At 54.6% G+C, this 19,423-nt stretch overlaps 2 protein-coding genes across 5 annotated transcripts in view; one reads left to right on the top strand and one right to left on the bottom strand.

The window, feature by feature from the left end:
• Positions 1-2,761, top strand: part of ADAR (adenosine deaminase RNA specific) — a 36,687-nt gene extending 33,926 nt beyond the window's left edge. For 2 of the 4 annotated variants that reach the window (XM_033092618.1, XM_033092617.1), the window contains exon 15: positions 125-2,761. In XM_033092618.1, the coding sequence (XP_032948509.1) occupies positions 125-362 (238 nt within the window). In that variant the 3' untranslated portion in view covers positions 363-2,761. The remainder of the gene's footprint in view (positions 1-124) is intronic. The other 2 variants (XM_033092619.1, XM_033092616.1) reach the window with 1 other exon arrangement.
• On the bottom strand, positions 1,551-15,681 carry CHRNB2 (cholinergic receptor nicotinic beta 2 subunit). Its single transcript, XM_033092620.1, has 6 exons — positions 15,219-15,681; positions 13,899-14,044; positions 13,677-13,721; positions 13,101-13,210; positions 11,290-12,262; positions 1,551-8,020 (listed from the first exon to the last, which is right to left on the bottom strand). The coding sequence occupies exons 1-6, from the start codon at positions 15,283-15,285 to the stop codon at positions 7,850-7,852; spliced, it is 1,512 nt and encodes a 503-aa protein (XP_032948511.1). The 5' UTR covers positions 15,286-15,681; the 3' UTR covers positions 1,551-7,849.
• Positions 15,682-19,423: the final 3,742 nt, after the last annotated feature.

Raw genomic sequence — 19,423 nt, 5'->3', positions numbered from 1 at the left:
AGCAGGGGCCAGCACGTTTGCCAACCTGCAGCGCTGAGAGCTCCCCACCCCGCCTCGCGTCTCTGCCGGGGGCCCCCCACCCCTTCTGGTCCCAGCTGGATGATGAGTGCTTTTGTTTCTCCAGGCCACGGAATGAGTTGTCCCGGGTCTCCAAAAAGAACATTTTCCTCCAGTTTAAGAAGCTCTGCTCTTTCCGGGGGCGCAGGGACCTGCTTAAACTCTCCTACGGCGAGGCCAAGAGAGCTGCCAGTGACTATGAGACAGCCAAGAACTACTTCAAGAAAAGCCTGAAGGACATGGGCTATGGCAACTGGATAAGCAAACCCCAGGAGGAAAAGAACTTTTACCTCTGCTCAGTATAGTGGGAGCCAGTGACGACTGAGGGGTTCGGGTGTACCACACTGGGGCGGTAGCATTCCTCACCAAATCGGCCCGGGGGTCTCCTTCCCTTCCCTTCCGCTCCTCCTCTCTCCCCCCTCTTTTCTCTCTTCTCTCGAATGAACTGCGATCGGTGATGCTGAGAACTTGGGGTTATCCTGCTTCTGTCGGGAAGACCAGGCCAGGTCTCACCTGGCCTCCTCGTTTCCCAAGCAGAGGCAGAGACCGAAGGGAAAAGGGAAGGGGTCCTCTCGTTTCCACCCAAAGCGGAAACTGTCACTGAGCACCTGCAGCCGCTCCCTCTTCACTTCCGTTTTGGTTTTCCCATTTCTCTTCCCTCTGTCTGCTGCGCTGACCTCCGGTGGTCTTGATTAGGTTCTGTCAGCGCTGTCAGTCACGTCAGGGACGGAGGATTTCCTTTGTGGGCTCTGCAGGCCTCTCTGCTTCCCCTCTGCCCCTTCGGAGATTCCTTCCTTGTGACCGGTTTCTCCTTTTCCTCCAAGAGGGTAAAGAGAGGAACGTAAAGGTTTGCTGTAACGTGTAAGGGCAGGAGTCTGGGACTGCAGTCAGCTAAAGCCCAACGCCAAGTGTAATCGGAGTCCACAGCTAATGCTCAGCGACCTTCAGATCTTGCACTTTAGCTTGGGGTTGCAGGGGATGAGCAGAGACAGGGAAAGCTGCCACTCAGAAGCGTGTCCCTTCCCCAGGTGGCAGCGGAGGCGAGGACCAGCCAGCCGGCTGAGGGCATTGCCTGAGCAGCAGCTGAGGTGTCCCCTGCAGGGATGACGCAGACCGCTTCCCGGGGAGTGCAGACATGCCTTGGACTATTGCCACGCTCCCGGCCACCCTTCCTAAAGCATTCCTAGGAATTTGTGGCAGGGATTAGGGCCAGAACCCCAACCACCTGCTGGGGAAAAGCCCAGGAGAAATCCTAGAGGGCAAATCATCTCCACTTAGCTAATCAGGGCTTAGCAAAAGTGAGGGCAAAAAAGTGACGTTGGGTCAGGTCCCTGCTCACTGGACATAGATCTCATGGCAGTGGCACCAAGGGGCATTGACTAAGAAGAACGCTGTGCAAGTTGATTCTTAACTGCGACAGATTGCCTGCAATTGCACAGATTTAAAATTCAGATGCAACTTACCATTTAGCCAAGTGCTTTTCTTTTTTTTCCTTTTTTTTTTTTTGCCAGATAGCTTCAGGTCATTCACGGGCAGATCACAGACCTGGTCTCCCTACCTGTCGGGGAATCTTTATAGGGTTGACATACAACAACAGTTGTAGGGGAAAGGCCAGGTTGTCCTCAGACTCTGGGAGGCAGAGCCCTTGGCCTACACCTCAGGCTGAGCTGACTGGTCAGGACCTCGCTGGGGTCTGGCTCTGGGCCAAAGGCAGCCAGATGTGCTTGAGAGAAGCACACCTGCCACCTTGAGACCCGAGCCAGACTCTTATTGAGAGGGTTCCTCTATCTGTGAGCGTGCCAGGGCCCTCAAATTCTTTTCCATCCTCCCCCAGCCCTGCAAACTGTGGACTAGTTAACCCCTCCCCCAGCCTGTCCCACCTCTGCGGTATATACATCTACACTCACAGTTTTGCTCTTGTGTTGTGGCTACTGTTCCCAAAAATTGACCAAATGAGAAAACCCGCGCCTTTTTAATACACTAAGGATGACGTTGCGGAACAGCAGCGTGTCCCCAGGAGCTGGTAGGGAAACTGCGTGCGTTCTGGGTTGACGGGCCTGCCCCCCTTCCCGTGACTGCTGAGGGCACATTAGTGAGCCTGCCCAGGAGGCAGCTGGTCTCCCTGCTGCTTCAGATGGCTGGTGGCCCCTCTGGTCCCTCGGGCATGAGACCCTCCTGCAGAGCTGTGACTCAGCTGCTGATTTACCCGGGAGCACGTGACTCTCCAGAAGCCAGAGCCCCACTCACCCCAGGGTCTTATCAGGCAGCCGTTCAGCCTTCGGTTTCTGCTGTAGGGAGAGTGAGGCCCCTGAACCCCAGTGTTTGCTGAGGAGGAGCCTGTGTCACAGGACCGAGGGGGCAGTGTCCTCTTCACTTTCTTGTCCAGTCTTTGTTTTTAATAAGCAGACCCCTTCCCTCACCTTTTTTTTTTAATGATCTTTGTAGTTGATTTGTCTGAACTGTGGCTATTGTGCATTCTTTCAATAATCAATTGTAAAAATTGTTGCTGCTTGAAGCCGTTTCCTTGACTCATGTGGAAGGGACTTCGCTGGTTTTGGGGGTCTCAGCAGTGACCCCAAGAGCAGAGTGTGGGAAGGAGCCCAGGCTCCCTGGACTCGGGAGCTGTGATGGTTGCAGTTTTTTTTGATTCCGCTTTTACGTGTCCCCTCAAAACAGTAACTAACACATACATTCCTCAATAAAAAAAAAAAAATCTGGGTTGGTAGAAAGCTTTCAAGTCTTGGCTTCTTAGGGGCGGTATTATAGAAGGGGTGGGGGGCGGGACAGAAGGCTTTGTGGCAGCAGCACCAGCTGCATCTGACACACTTGGGGAGAGGGCCATTCCCGAACCTGCAGGCAGGTGCTGTTTCCATGGGCTGGCGTGGGAGGTGAGCTGTGGTGAGGTACATCAGACCCCCTTCCCATCAGAGCCCACCCCTAAATATCTTGTCCCCAGAGACTTGACAGGCAAGATTCCAAGGCCCAGGATAGGAAAACATCCCAAGACAATATCATGATTTATATACACAATCCCACCGCTCCTGAGGGGCGTTTTCCTACAGCCTCCCTAGGCCGCCCGCCTCAGTTTTGCCTGCAGGATGGTGCATATTGGAAGTAAAGTTGCAGGACTGGCTCGGCTGCCGTCTTAGGAAAACAAGCCATTTGCCTCTTCATAGATGGCATCCAGAATATTTCTCCGTCTTGGATTTCAAAGAGAAGACACCACTTTCCACCTCGTAATTTAGTCCAGAATTTCCATGAGACTCATCCTTGATCTTATAAAAATGATGTGACCAGCAGGTACAACGGCAAGGCTGTAAGTCAAAACGAGGCCTCCTTCCTCATCCATTATACAGATGTTAACAACTGAGAGCAGGAGGGCCAGTGACGTGTTTGGGGGCGCATTAAGTAAGGACCAGAACTCTGGGGATCATTCACAGTCTGTTGAAATGGTGCTGAGTGAGCTGGACAGTTTTTTAAAGACGGGGAAGGATAGTGCGTCTGCCTGCCGTGATGTACCAGGAACCTCGAGCGCCTGTTCCCTCTGTTCTCAGGCAGCTCCTGATCCCACGGGAGGAGGATGTGGTGTCCAGGCCTTCTAGAAGGTGGACAGTTTCCTTCATGCCTGTGGCGAGTGCCCAGCGTGTCTGCAGAGGAAACCAGGCTGTGCTCCCCACCAGCCTCCTGGGGGTGGTGAGGGGAGAGCGGGAAGCCGGACTGTCTTCATCACGTTTCAGATGCTGTTCACCCTGCATCTCACAGAGGAGGCCCAGGATTTCATCCTGTTTCCAGGATTGGGGCCCAGATCAAACCAGTGTCCTGGGAGCAGGTCTGGCCTCTGCACGCTACAGCCCTGACTTCCCTGGGTGCGGGGCTGTGAGGTGGCCGCGGCCATCTCTGCCCTGGGGACACTGGTCCTCAGCTCTCCCCGTCCTCTAGGTGCCTTTATAGAGGGGCCTCCCGAGGAGCCATTTCAGGACTCTGTCTAGTACAGGCCCAGCCATTCGGCCGTTTCACCTCCATCTAATGAATGGACTTAAGCAACAAATCACAATAACTGAACTGTTACCACCGACCTTTTCTTTAAATTCTTGTGACGTCTATAACCTCTCACGAGTGCAGTTTCCCCAGCATTCCCCGTATTTGCCAACCCTGGCCCGTGAGGTTCCCCCTGCCCCCCAACATAACAGACAAGACTTGTTTGGGAACTTTTCTTTACGAGAATCCTGAGTTCCTAATGAGTGGCCTGCGGTGTGCTAGAACAGGGCAAATATTCCAGGGACACAGACGATGGAGGCCGTGGTGAGGGGCGGGGGAGGGGGCACCGAGTGCGGGCCTCACGGCTCCTCCCCCTGCAGTCCCTTAGGAACCACGTGACTATTGCTGAGCTCAGACCTGCTGGGATGAACATTAAAAGGTGGCTGCTGCTCCTGCCTGGTCTGGGTGGGCGAGTGGGAGGCTGCTGGCCCCAGTGGGGCTGTGCAGGACGCTGACACCAGCCCAACTCTGCCTGAAGCAGAGGGTGACGGCAGGAACCGGGTCAGCTCTGGCTTGGGGAATGAATTCAGAGAAGACCCTGAGACCCGTCATGCTCCTACCTCCAGAGGCCACAGCGAGCGTGCGGACTCGGGGCAGCCTTAGGGTTCACGTGCAAGCGGTTCTCCCAGCTGGCCTCTCTGAGCCTGCTTTTCTCTTCTGTCAACAGGGTTGTGAGGAACAGCCATCTGAAATACGAGGCACACAGCGGGCCCTCAGTAAATAAGTAATCCTGGAATTCGGGGGAGACCGGGAAAGGGGGTCAAAGCCCCCAAACCTCCACAGAGCACTCCCTATTTCCTTAGAAGGGACCTTCTCCCACAGACACTCCCTCTCAGAAAAGGCCAGCTGGGGGCTTCCCGTGTCTTGTTTGCTGTTACATTTTCCCTAACTTAGTATCAGCTGTGCCAGTATTAACTACCCCACTGCCAGGACACCGCCTTCCTCTTCCAACTGTCAAACGTGGAGCGTCCGTGCAGGCCCTATTTCCAGATAAAAACGGCTAGCAGATCGCCTGTGGCCTCGCCGTTCCGGATGGAGACCATCCCAGCTCGATTGCTCAATGTCCCCCTCAGCCCACCTGCGTTCCAATCCAGCGTCTCTACCTCCCTCTGGAGCCTCCGATCCTGCGCAGTGCTGAGCTGGCTACCCAGCTCTCTCCAGAGACGACCCCACCACAGAGGGGGCAAGGGAACCACAGGGAAGGGCAGGATCCGAGTGGAAGAGACTCGGTTCTCCAAAGCTTCCCTGGCCGGGACTCGTGGTAACACCTGGCCGGCGCAGTGGAGCCCTCCTCCCTCCACCTCTGCCCTCCCCTCCTTACTGGGAGGCCCCCAAAGGGCTGAACCCAGAGATGGAGGGGTGGCACTGCCCTGGAACCCTGCATCCAGCCCTCAGCCCACTGTCACCCCCACTTTACAGATGAGGGTGAACGAGTGCAAAGTTAGGTGCTATCCAAGGTCAGGCAGCACAGTCTCCGGGCCTCGGGTTCCTCCTGTGTCAGATGGGTCCTGGACGGGATGTGGACACGGGCTCGCTAAGCCCCTCTAGCGCCATCTGCTGACGACCTTGCACAACAGTCGGGTGCGGGACGCACTAAAAGCAAATAGAGCCCACAGCAGCTGCTGAAGGGCTGACAGGCCGGGAGGAGCCGGGGAGAGCCAGGAGGGACCTCAGCCGGCGCCCCACCCTTCAGAGGGAAGGTTCCTTTCCAGTTGCTGTTCCAGGCTTCGGGATGTTTCCTCAGGGCTGAGTTCAAGGTGGGTGTAGGTATAACGCCGGCAGCTCTCCACTGGCTGTTCTAGGAGTCTCCATGAAGCCGAGACACTGCCCGCCCCCCCCAGAAGAGATGTCCAGAAGCCCATTCTGGCAGGTGGGCAAATGCGCTGGGGACATCTCACACAGCTGCTGGCTGCCGTCCCAGTGACGTGCTTCTCCCGCCAGTACAGGGGTAGGTCGGCCTGGGGTCCTGGCACACACCTGCATTGGGGGGAGCTGACCGAGGAAGGCCAGGGCCGAGGCCAGAGCTCAACCCAGGAACGGAGCGAAACGGCTGAACATGCTCCTGAGAGAGCCCGCCCGCCAGGCTCACCGAGCAGCCCCTCCCGTTCTCGGCTCCCCCACGTCCAGGTCCCGTCGGCATGAGTTGGTTTGCTCAGGTAAGGGGGGGTCTGGGGGAGACTGACGTGACAGGGGACCCCACTCCCACAGGCTCTGCCTGCCTGTGAGCCGCCACATTCGTGGGGCATGTACTCGGTGCCAGGGCGAGCACTGGGCTGTTTCACAAACCCTGCATCCTCACAGTGATGCCATCCATAAAGAGGGCATCACTGCCCCCTTGTACAGACGAGGAGGCTGAGACCTAGCAGGCAGACTCTTGCTCAAGTTGGCTGAGTGAGTAAGTGGCAGAGCTGGGACTAGAATCCAGACTGATCCCTGTGCAGTGCTCTGCAGACACTGTCCTTCCTCCCACCCGCCTGCACCCCAACCTCTGCTGTGCCTGGAGTAGCCGGAGTCCAGCTGGGCTCCAGAGAACAGCTGTCGGGCAGGCATCTCGGTGCACTTGGCAGACTGGCCCGTCGGTGACCTGCCACCTGCTGGCCAGGCACTGAGCACAGGCTGGGACCATACATCAGAGTCAGTCACGTGGCCGGGGCGGGGACAGAGATCCCATAAGGTCTGTTTCCTGGCATAACAGGCCAGGTGGCCTCCAGCTGCCCCCTGGGAGCAGTGTCAGAATACAGGATGGCATGCTTTCGGGGGAGCCACCGGCAGTGCAGAACGGAGCCCAAAGAGGACAGAGCAGAGCAGTGGGGGGGCCACCCTCCTGCCCCCACCCACCCCGACTGGCCTCCATCACCGGCTCTCTCCTCTCCTGTCAGCCAGCTCTACTGTGAGCAAAAAGGCTGGGTCTGCTTACAGCTGACATCCTTCCTTTACTTCCTTCAAGCAACCGGTCAGTTCAACTAGGAGTAAAACCAACCTGTGAACTTGCCCTTGTCACACAGTTCCAGTACTCAGACCTCAGGCTCCAAGCAGGTCACGCAGAGACTCAGGGCTCAGAGGCTCCCAATACCTAGCCTTGCCCACCACACCCTGGCCAAACAAGGAGAGGAAAGTCTGGGAGAGACTTCCTCACCAAGAGGAGGGCCCCTGGGCTGGGCCCTGGGACCCTTAGGAGAAGGGGCTGTGGCACGGGGCTGGCAGCTTCCCACAGGAGTCTGACCACAGCTCCAGCTGACCCTCCAGCAGGAGCCTCTACCCGCTGTGAGGCCCACCCAGCCCAGCTGCTGTCCACGGGAGCAGGGCAGACGGCCGTCACCCGGGCCGCTCTCCTCTTGCTCCCGTCTGAGCTGCCATCGTGTCAGGCCAGCGCGGCACAGAGTCCGAGCCCCTGGCCCTGCCCCCTCCTCCTCCCTGCCCTCTGCCATGCCATGGAGGCAGTGGATGAGACTGTCCTCTCTCGACCCTTCCCTTTCACTTTCCGCAAGGCTCCGACAAGACGTCCGTCCTCCACTTCTCAGCCTTCACCTTCCCCCAGCAACACTAGTACTGGGGTGGGTACGAGAGGAGAGCGACTGGGCCAGCCTGCGGGGGGCGCTGGCTGTGTGTGGGCCGAGGGTGGGGGAGGGCTCCAGGTAACAAGAAAGCATGGGTCTTTGGGGGCAGCGCCCCGCTTCCTGGTAGCTCATCGTTCCTCCTCCACCGGAAACTGCTTACAGAGCGCCAGGGGCTGAAGGAGCGTGAAGCTGGGACCTCACTTGGAGCTGGGAGCCGAGTGGTCTGCGTGCAGGAAGGCGGTGGTGGTGTAGTTCTGGAACAGAGGCTGCAGGAACATGCCGATGGTGCCAAAGACACAGACGAAGACAAAGATCCAGAGGAACAAGCGGTCGATCACCATGGCGACATACTTCCAGTCCTCACTCACCTGAACAGGAGACAAAGGAGGCCCAGGTATCAGTCACATGATGCCCGATAGGAGTGGCATGGATATCAGCAGGTCCCACCTCTCTCACACACACACACACACACACCCCACTGTTCTCTCTCCAGGATCCCAGAGTGACCTTTCTGAAGCAGGGCTCCAATCCGGCCTGCTGTAAAGCCTCCAGCGGCCCCACTGCCTTCAGGACCATGCAAACTCCCAAATCTGGGATCCAAACCCACTCGTGACAATATAAGCCTGCTTCCTATCCTCCAGCATGCTGTAACCCAGATTTACCAAACCCCAATGTGTCCTCTCAGGTCTCTGTGCCTTTAGGTTTCCTTTCTGTGTAGAGTTCCAGTCCTCCCTTTCTCTACCTGGTGAACTCCTATACATCCTTCAAAGCCCAAATCAAATGCCAACTCTTCTATGAAGGCTTTCCTATTCCCCCTGGTCAGAATGAATGCGACCCCTCTGGGTTCCTCCAGCACTGTGTACACATTTCTATGGCAGTATTTTTATTGCACTGTATTATCACTTCAGTTTGCGTGTCTGTCCTCCCTGTGCCCCCACTACAAGCTCCTAAACTACAGGGACCCTGTCAGATTCATTTTGTAATCCCAGCATCTGGAACCCAGAGTGCCGGTGTTGCATTCGTGAAGGAGTGGCTGTCTCTGCGCCTCACCTGACAAGCAGCACTGGAGCATACAGGCCCGAGGGTGAGGCCTGCGTCCCAGCTGTGCGCTAAGGACAATGACCTGTGGGGGTCTGAGAGCCCTTACAGGGCCTGCACGAAGCCCTGCCCCCCACTCGGGCCTGAGTCTGGGCCTTAGCACGTGCGTGCGTGTTCCTCTGCAGCCAGCGGGGGGCTGGGAAGGAAGCCACCACACACTGTCATTTAGTCAGCTGCTGAATAGTGACATATTCGTGTCACATGTGTGCCTACTGTGGACCTGGCATCATGCTGGCACTGGGGACACAGTGAGAGCGAGACAAACACGGCCCGAGGCTTACAGTCTGCGGAAGGACATGGATACAAAACAAGTGAAAATAAAAGAATTACACACCCTGGAGGGTGCTTACAAGGAAACAAAGGACTGAGATAGAGAAATGGGGAGAAGATATGATTTAGGGGATGGTCTGGGAAGGCCTCTCTGTGAGGAGGTGACATTTACAGTCACAGCTGATAAATGAGAAGGAGCCAGCTGTGTCAGGAATAAATGGAAGAAAGAAACAATCAGACAAACCCAAACGAGGGACCTCCGACCAGCCTGTACCCTTCAAAAATGTTTATACCATGAAAGACAAAGCTGAAGGACTGTTCCAAATGGATAGAAACGAAAGAGATGGGACAACTGCATGTCATTTCAGATCCTGGATTGTGGTGCGGCTTATGCTACAAGGGACATTACTGAGAAAACTGGAAAAAATTTAATATGGACTTTAGACATTGATGCTAAATTTCCTGATTTGATCATTGAACCTGAGTTATGCAAGACAGTGTCCTGTTCATAGGAGAGACACACAGAAGTATTTGGGATAAAGGGTCACAATGTCTGCAACGTACGCTCAAACAGTATATCAAAAATTAATATTAATAACAATAATTGTAAAAAAGAAACAAAGAAGGACATTCCAGGCAGAGAGACCAGTATGTGCAAAAGTCCAGAGGCAGGAAAGAGCTTAGCTTGCTTAGGACAGTCAAGCAGGTAAGACAGTGAGCTGAGCAGTGAATGAGAAGGCACAAGATGAGGGGAGACACTGTCTGTTTGGATGGAGAAGCACAGCAGCTGAATCCAGGAGACCATTAGGAGTCTCTGCTGTGGTCCAAGCACCAGCTGATGGCCGCCTACAGCGGGGGAGGGGGCGGGGGCGTGGGGATGGTGAGGGAAGGGTGAAGCTGAGGATTATTTTGGAGGCTGTGCTCACAGCTCAGGACTTCTGATGATGTGGATGGTGGGGGAAGTAAGAAAGTGAGACGTGAAGGATCGCTGCAGGTTTCTAGTCTGAACCACTGGGTAGAAGGTGAGGCCATTTACTAAAAGATGGGAGGGGTGGGTGGGGATGTAGACCCAGCCCTCAGTTTGGGACACGTGGAGTTTGAGATGCGTGTGAGGCATCCAAGTAGGTCACTGCACCCTCAGCACCCTGCTAGCTCAGGAAATGCACATGACACGAGTGGACTGCGGCAGGGGAGGCGCAGGCCGTGACGCAGCTGGCTGAGCCCCTGCACCTCCGCCCCACGCCCGCGTCTCCCACTTGGCCTTTGCCGGCTCTGAGCTGGCCACCGCGTCTCTTCCAGCCTCAGTCTCCCTCTTCCTCCATGAGGACCTGCTCCAACCTGATATCTTGCCCTCTTGGGACCAGAAACGCCAGGTTCGGAAGTCCCCCTCCTCCTCTCCCCAAACAGTAGTGCAGGAGCCCGCCCTTCCTCACCCCCAAACCGGAATGGCCGCGTCCCAGCGGAAACGGCGCTAGTCACCATGGCAACCCTGAGCCGCAGCCGGGAACTGGCCAGGTACCGGAAGACAGCGCGGGGCGGGGCCCTGCCGTCACAGCCCAAAGTGGGGGGATGTCAACTCATCATACTTGGCTCCCAGGTGCGGAAACCATGGGAGTCCCGTTCTGGGGAGCTGCCATAGCAAAAGCCGGATGTGCAGAAAACTGTGGGGCGCGTCTCGGGATCCCTCGCCTCCACCTGCCTCCACATCCATAAATATTTCACGAGGCTGCTGCCCCCTGGGACCCAGAAGCGCAAAAACAGTATATTGATTTGGGACTGTCCTCTCTGCCACCAGCGGGCTTGTGGAGCCTCTTAACCCCTCCCCTCTACACACACCCCTTCCTCTGTCCTCAATTTTGGCCCCCGTGGGGCGCACAAAGGACTCGGTGTCCATTTGTGCTAAGAGCTGAAAATGAACAAATTGGACTTGGGAAATGGAAGCGGCGGGGAGGGACCCCTGGGGCCACGGCCACAAACCAACTGCCAACCCAGAAGGGCCTGGCCCCATCCTTGGCTGCCCTCCCGACACTAACAATGCCCCACGCGGGGCATTTTCGTCCTGGCTGCCAGTCCTGAGGAAGCCGCAAGGTCGCCCTGGACCTACTCCAACTTCGGTGGCGACCGAGAACCGTGACCAGTGCCCAAGCCCACAGCCCCAGGCGGATGCTACCCTCCGATTCGCTGTGAGCGCCTGCGCCACGCCGCTGCTTTCCGGATACCAGGGTCCCAGCGGCCCCCGCATCGCCCCGAGGCCCCACGCCCCACTCACGCTCTGGTCGTCGTCCTCGCCCCGCATGTGGTCCGCGATGAAGCGCACGCCATCCACCGCCTCCCGGAGGCTGCAGCCACACGGCCCCCCGGAGCGCCCCGGGGCTGCGGCGGGTGCGGGCTCCGCCCCGAAGGCCCCCGCCAGGCCCTGGACCGAGGCGCGGTTGACGAAACACGTGCAGGAGTCGGCCCCGGGGGCTTCGCCGAAGAACACGGCCCCCGCGCCCTCGCGCTCGCGCTGGCGCCGCCGCTGGCGCAGGCGTTGGCGGGCACAGTGGTGGCGCGGCTGCTGCATGAAGAGCAGCGTGGGCAGCTTCTCCAGGAAGACGACCTTGACCCAGGGCGCCATGGTGTGCGTGCTGGGCGAGCGGTGATGCACGTTGAGCACGCACACGCTGGTGACGATGGAGAAGGTGACCAGCACCATGGTGAACATGAGGTACTTGCCGACGAGCGGCACGTCCAGGGACGTGGGCGGCACGATCTTGGAGATGAGCAGCAGGAAGACGGTGAGCGCCAGCAGCACGGAGATGCAGAGCGTCATCTTCTCGCCGCAGTCGGACGGCAGGTAGAAGACCAGGATGGCCAGCGACGTGATCAGCACGCAGGGGATGATGAGGTTGATGGTGTAGAAGAGCGGCTTGCGGCGGATGATGAAGTCGTAGGTGATGTCCACGTACGTGGAGTCGTCCGGGTTCTCGTTGCGCCGGCCCGGCAGCGCCACGATGTCCCACTCGCCGCTGGGGGTGAAGTCGTCCAGACTGGCCACGTCGCTCTTGAGCACCAGGTCGATCTCCGTGCGGTCGTAGGTCCACGAGCGGAACTTCATGGTGCAGTTCTGCTGGTCAAACGGAAAGTGCTTCACCTCGATCTTGCAGGCGCTCTTGTAGATGGCGGGGGGCAGCCAGAAGATGCTGCCGTCATAGGAGACCACGGCGTTGGAGTAGAAGGACACCTCGTACATGCCGTCAGCGCTGCCAAGGGGCCGGCAGAGTCAGCCCTGGCCTCAGCCTTCCTCCACCCCCACCCACCGACCCAGCCCTGAGTGGGAGGAGAGGAGAGGAAAGCCAGAGGGACACATGGGACGGGAAACCCAAGTCTGAGGGCAACCATCCCGGGATATAAGGAAATGGAGGGGGAATTGAGCAAGAAGGGGACCTGGGTGGGTTGTGGGGGAGAAAAGGTGTCCTGGTGAGCGGGCCTGTGAAACCCCTCAGCGATGAAGAGGCGGATGAAGGGCGGGGGTGGGGACACGCGGCTGCTGCTTGTCACAAATTGTGTAAGCTGGTTGCTTCACATGAGGCTGGGGAAGTTCTGGGAGCCAGGGAGGCCAGAGTGAGGTGCCCCAAGCAATGGAGGGGCACAGAGGTAGGTGGGAGCAGGAGATGGTCCCACTAGTGGTTTGGGACCTTCGAGGTAAAAGGGATTATTTCAGGAGAGGGGATGGAACCGGGAGGAGAAACTGGGACCTGCAGGTTCTTTGATCACGTCCAAGCCTGCAGGAAAGCCTCTTTTTGAATGAATTAGTCTAGGCACTGGGGGCTGTCAATCCTTCTTTGTATCCACTGTAGCTCCACACACAGGGACTCCTGATTGGCTGGGAGAGGGCTGGCCCTGGGCCAAGTCACCATGGCTGTCCACATTATACCTCACTGGCCTGGGTTGTCTGTTTGGGGAGTGACTGCATCGGTGCCAATGAAAAGTCCCTTCTCTCCCCATAGCATAAGCTAATTTACTTTCCCCAAGACCCCTTCCCTCCCTGAGTGCTCCCATGGTCTCCCCCAGCTTGGCCATTGTTCCAAGGTCACCTACTTGTTGTATAGGACCACATCTGGGAGCCAGATGTGTTTGGAAGGGAGGCGAACTTTCTTCATGTTGTCAAACTCCTCAGGCTTCCAAGTAAGGCGATAGTCTTCCCACTCCTGGGAAAGGGAGAGAGGGAGGGAGGACCAGCCTCTGCCCTGGGAGGGGCTCAAGGTCAAGGGTATGGACAAGAGGAAGCTTTGACAAGCCATCACCTTCCCACAGTGACTTCTCTGCCCAGCCATTGTGGCTCATGAAATACTCTCTCGTTTCATTTGCACAGCTAAGCCAAGATATCAGAATGTACATTTTACAAAGAAGAAAGTGGACCTTGCAGAGTGGAACATGTTCACGTCACAGAGCTGGTGAGTGGAAGAACCATGATTCAAATGCGGTTCTTTAGGACTCCAGAGTCTATACTTTTCTGCCTCTCTTGGGGCGATTCAAAGAGGGAAAATCGAGAGAGAGAGACAGAGAGAGAGAGAGAGAGAAAGAGAGAGCAAAAGGAAGGAAGGAAGGGCGGGGGGAGGAAGGAAAGAAAAGCAGGAACGCGGAGAGGGGGCTGTGGGCGGGAAGAGCGCTAACCTGGGTCAGCCAGACGTTGGTGGTCATGATCTGCTCCCGCTCATGCTGAAGGGAAGAAGAGAAGCTGCTGAGAACCCCCAGCCTGTGGACCCACCACCACCACCCACGGCCCCGCCCACACCTCCCGAGCCTTGGCCACACCGGCGGCGTAAGCACACACGTGAATACATTCTGGCTGTGCTGACTTCGTAGCTGGGCAGAGAGTTTGGGACCCCCACTCACCACACTGATGAGCTGGGCCAGTGATACCATGAGCTGGACTGTCACCAGCTCAGAGCCATTGGTGGCTGGGCGGATAAGCTTGTTGTAGCGGGAAGGATCCAGGAGGTGCTCCACCAGCCGCTCCTCTGTGTCTGTACCCCAGACTCCTGAGCAGGGGTTGGGGGAAGGAGGTAAGTAAGTCGGCAAGAACCCCACTCTCCCTGGGCAAGTGGGACAGCCCGGGCCACACGGGAGCCTGTAGCTTTGCACAGCTCCATTCCCAAGGACACAGCAAAATGCTCAGGTTACCCCATGGAGGACCCCCATTGAGAAGCCTCTCCCCGAGGTCACTGACCAAGGAGCTCAGACAGCCCTACACAGAGGCTCCCTAAAAACCCATTCCTGCAAGTTCTCAGAGCGTGGTTTCAGCATACTTGAGAATTCTGTGTCTGTGGCTTCTCCTAGAAGATACTTACAATTCAGGAATAGTTTTGGGGGCTGGTCAAAGGGGAACAGTTATTCACGTCCCTCCATACACCCTTCCCCCTCAGTCAATGCCCATCCATGTACATGTATGCCAGTCACATCATGTGCCCCCACATGTGACTGTGGCCGTGACCCCACCCCCACCCTCAAAGGCACTGGGTTGGAGTAGAAGAGTTGGGCTGCCTAATCTGTGGGTCAGGGCACTACTTAGTCCCAAGTTCCACGTGTACAGGAGCCTCCCCCAACCCCCGTGAGATAACATGCAGGTATGGCAGGCTCATTCCCTTGGCACCTGCTCTTCGTCCACTCTACCTCCTTCTGCAACTCTGTACAAACACACACCCCCACCCCCCAGAGAGCTCCTCCCCGGCCCTCAGCCTGGCAGAGCTTCTTCCCTTCCAAGTCCCCCGTCCCACCCTACACGACAGTTCAAAAGTCATTTCTGTTCCTCTCCTGTCTTGCCCCTGTGGAGTGACCAGAATGAGAAGCCTAACGTGGGGTGCGGGACATGATGGAGAGCCAAGGAAGGTGCTGAACCAGGTAGATTTCTTGAGATAATGTTTCACAAGGAGTCAAATGGCAGCCCCAGAGTCTGCCCTCCTGACTCCCTAGAAAGCTTTCCCTCCTTCCTTTCTCTGCCCACACCCTCCCCACCACCATTGCCCAGGTAGCTATCTCTTCCTTGCATCACGTAGTCCTTAGTAGGTCCTCCTCCCAGCTCAGTCTCCCAGGGGCAACCTACAGGCCCAAGGGTCTCTCCCTGCACCCCGGGCAGACTCCCTCACCTCTAGGAATCCCACCCGTCCACCTTTGCGCCTGACCAGGGTGCCACAGAGCGCGGTGACCTGTCATTACCTGAGCACAGCCCGAGAAGGAGGCCGAGGCCGAGGAGCAGCGCCATGGGGCTGGAGCACCGGGCCATGCTGCTGGCATAGCTCGCGGCCTCGCCCAGACCCGGAGTGCGCCGCGGGCCCGGGGACCGCGGGTGGGGTGCTGTCCGTGGTGCTGAAGCCGCGCCTGGCTGGGAACTGGGCCCAGGCGGTGCCGGCGCCGCGGTGGTTCTGGGGCTCGAGGAGCGGGCTGCGAGAAGGAACCAGCTTCTCGCTTATCCCGGTCTGAGCAGGCGGAGGCTTTCCGGCTGCCGTTCCAGGGAATACAACTGGGACGGTGAAGGGGAGGAGTCTCCGCCCCGGAGGCGGAAGCGCCGGGTCCCAGAAAGAATGGGTGTCTGGGTGGCATGTTCTTCTGCCGGTTCTGCTTAGTCAGGATGTGTGTGAAGCGAAAGAAGGGCGGCTCACGGGACGGTGCAGGAGTTCGGAAGCCCCGAAATTGGGGCAGGACCTGGAGGATGTCTGAGAAGGGGAGGGAAGAAACAGTGCGACTAGGTCAGGACCCGCTTAGTACAGACCGACCTAGGGCCAGAAAGAGGGGGCGGAAGTTGGGAGGAGTTTCTGGGACCCCGCCCTCCTCTTTTTCTCTTACCAAACCTAAATAATCCTGCCTCCCAGAATCCTGAGGATGCAGCAGAGACGGAGACTGGGGGCTGCGGGTTTACTATTGTAAGAAAACAAAGAGCTTTGGAGTCTGGGGACAGAGTCCCCTCACCTGTTCCCTTCCCTACCTCCAAAACCCCCTGAAAAGCCAAGCTTCCTGTCCTCCCCCAAGGGGGTCTACGGTGGGGACTTCTGGACATAGCCTGAAAAGAAGGTAACCTTGAAGGTCTTGAAGAGTGGGAGGATAGTGGCTCTTATCAATCAGCCTTTCTCACCCCCATTCCCTTCCACTCCAGCCTTTGGCTTCTGTGTGACGGGGGGATCAGAGGACCAGTTCACAGAAGCCAGCCCAAGAATTAAGCTAGCACAAAGGAGAGCAAAGATGAGACAGAGAGAGAGAGAGAAAGAGAGGGGTGTCAAAATTCAATGACATCTTTGATCTTGAAAGCCCTGAACTTTTAGCTTCTGAGCCAATAAAGGCTTCCTTTTTTCTTAGGTGGATTTTTGTCACTTTCCACCAAAAGATTCCTGACTAAAGCAGCCTGTCACACATCAAGGCTGTGTCTTATTCCAGCTCTGCCTCTTCCTTTAACCTCATCTAGGCCACTATCCCCAGCTCCACACTTCAACTATTTGCAATGTCTTTAAGATCCTTGAATATTCTGTCCCTTCCATGCTCCACACTCCAGGGCCTTGTAAACACATAGCTCCATTGGCTCTATTGTTACCATTATCCCTCAACCGCCTTCTACTTGACTTTGAATGTCTGGCAGAAATGGCAGTCCCTCAAGGAAGCTATGCCTGAGCAAGGACTAGGTCAAGTGCCCTGCTCTATGTTTCCAGGTGATGTCCAATGAGTAAATCAATCAGTCTAAGGCTATGGCTGCCTCTCCTGCTAGATCATGAACCAGCACGATGCCTGGCATACCGTGAGAGCTCAAAAAGTAAGGAAAGGGGCTGATATCCTTTAATGTTTAGGGGGAATTTCCTCTCTAAAAGCTCATCTAAAAGCAACTTATTTTTTTAATTGTAAAATTAAAGATTTTTTTATTTTTCAATTACAGTTGACATACAATATTATGTTAGTTTCAAGTGTACAACACAATGATTAGACATTTATATAACTTACAAAATGATCACCCTGATAAATCCAGTACCCACCTGACACCACACAGTAATTACAATACTACTGACTATAGTCCCCATGCTATACTTTACATCCCCATAACTACAAATTGACTACCAATTTGTACTTCTTAATCCCCTCTCCCCTTCACCCATCCTTCCCAACCCCCCCAATCCTGCAACCATCAAAATGCTCTCTGGAGGGCCGGCCTGGTGGCTCAGGCGGTTGGAGCTCTGTGCTCCTAATGCTGAAGGCTGCCGGTTCGATTCCCACATGGGCCAGTGGGCTCTCAACCACAAGGTTGCCGGTTCAACTCCTGGAGTCCCACAAGGGATGGTGGGCAGCGCCCCCTGCAACTAAGATTGAACACGGCACCTTGAGCTGAGCTGCAGCTGAGTTCCTGGAGAGCTCAGTTGGTTGGAGTGTGTCCTCTCAACCACAAGGTTGCCGGTTCGACTCCCGCAAGGGATGGTGGGCTGCGCCCCCTGCAACTAGAAAACGGCAACTGGACCTGGAGCTGAGCTGCGCCCTCCACAACTAGACTGAAAGGACAACAACTTGACTTGGAAAAAAGTTCTGGAAGTACACACTGTTCCCCAATAAAGTCCTGTTCCCCTTCCCCAATAAAATCTTTAAAAGAAAAAAAAAACATGGAAAGGGAAGGAATTAACTGAAAAAAAATGTTCTCTGTATCTATGAGCTTATTTCTGTTTTGTTTGTTCATTTGTCCTGTTCTTTAGATTCCACATGTAAGTGAAATCATATGGCATTTGTCTTTCACTGTCTGACTTATTTCACTTAGCATAATACCCTCTAGGGCCATCCATGTTGTTGCAGATGCCAAGAGTTCATTCTTTTTTATGGCTGAGTAATAGTCCATTGTATATATGTACCATCTCTTTATCCACTCATCCAGTGATGGACCTCCATGTTGCCTCTATATCTCGGCTATTGTAAATAATGCTGCAATGAACATATGGATGCACATGTCCCTTTGAAGTAGTGTTTTAGGTTTCTTCAGATCAATACCCAGAATGGAATCACTGGGTCCTTCTCTGTCTCTTGTTATAGCCTTTGTTTTAAAGTCTGTTTTGTCTGGTATAAGTATTGCTACCCCAGGTTTTTTGTTTTTTTCATTTCCATTTTCATGAAATATGTTTTTCCATCCCTTTACTTTCAGTCTGTGTGTGTCTTTTGATCTGAAGTGAATCTCTTGTAGGCAGCATATGTGAGGGTCTTGTTTTCTTATCCATTCAGCAACCCTATATCTTTTGATTGGGGCAGTTAATCCATTAACATTTAAAGAAATTGTTGATTAAAAAAATAAAAAATAAAGTAATTGTTGATAGATATGTAGTTATTTGCCATTTTCTTCTTCATATTTTTGATATTTTTTCTTCTTAGTCTCTTTAACATTCTTTGTAATACTGGTTTGGTGGTGATGAACTCCTTTAGCTTTTTCTTGTCTGGGAAGCTCTTTATCTGTCCTTTGATTCTAAGTGATAGCTTTGCAGGGTAGAGTAACCTTGATTGTAGGTCCTTGCTTTTCATCACTTTGAATATTTTCTGCCAGTCTCTTCTGACCTGCAAAGTTTCTGTTGAGAAATTAGTTGACAGTCTTATGGGAGCTCTCTTGTAGGGAACTAACTGGTTTTCTCTTGCTGCTTTTAAGATTCTCTCTTCGTCTTTAGCCTTTGGCATTTTGATTATGATGAGTCTTGGTGTGGGCCTGTTTGGGTTCATCTTGTTTGGGACTCTCTGTGCTTTCTGGGCTTATATGTCTTAGTTGCTTTGCCAGGTGAGGGAAATTTTCCGTCATTATCTCTTCGAATAGGTTTTCAATTCCTTGCTCTCTCTTCTCCTTCTCACTCCCCTACAATGCGATGTTAGTATGCTTGATGTTGTCCCAGAAGCCCCTTAAACTATCCTCATTTTTTAAAATTCTTTTTTCTTTTTGCTGTTCTGATTGGGTGTTTTCTGCTACTTTATCTTCCAAATTGCTGATTCCAAATCCTCTGCCTCATCTAATCTACTCTTGATTCCTTTTCATGTATTCTTCATTTCAATTATTGTAGTCTTCATTTCTGACTGGTTCTTTGTTATGTTTTCTGTCTCCATTTTTATGTTTCCTATCTCTGTTGAAGTTCTCACAGATTATCATTGAGCATTTTTATAACCAGTGCTTTTAACTTTGCATCTAGTAGATTATGTGTCTCTATTTTGTTTAGTTCTTTTTCTGGAGCTTTTTTTTTGTTCTTTCATTTGGGATATGTTTCTTTGTCTCCCCATTTTGGCTTCCTCCCTGTTTGTTTCTATGGATTAGGCAGAGCTGCTATGCCTCCCAGTCTTAGTAGAGTGGCCTTATGTAGTAGGTGTGCTGTGGATCCCAATGGTGCTGTCTCCCTAATCACCTGAGCCAGGCGCTCCAGATGTATCCCTTG

The sequence above is a fragment of the Rhinolophus ferrumequinum genome, chromosome 22, assembly GCF_004115265.2.
Source record: "Rhinolophus ferrumequinum isolate MPI-CBG mRhiFer1 chromosome 22, mRhiFer1_v1.p, whole genome shotgun sequence".
Lineage (NCBI taxonomy): Eukaryota > Metazoa > Chordata > Mammalia > Chiroptera > Rhinolophidae > Rhinolophus > Rhinolophus ferrumequinum.
Note: the sequence above shows the minus strand (reverse complement) of the source record. Positions and strands in the feature narration are given on the sequence as shown.

Bases quoted from the DNA above. Each gene is read 5' to 3' on its own strand.
- CHRNB2 (XM_033092620.1), bottom strand. From the start codon at position 15,285: ATGGCCCGGTGCTCCAGCCCCATGGCGCTGCTCCTCGGCCTCGGCCTC. The intron at 12,263-13,100 runs GTAGGTGACCTT...GCCCCTTGGCAG, and splicing joins GATGTGGTCCTATACAACAA to CGCTGACGGCATGTACGAGG. The intron at 8,021-11,289 runs GTGAGTGGGGCG...TCTCCTGTTCAG, and splicing joins GCGAGGACGACGACCAGAGC to GTGAGTGAGGACTGGAAGTA.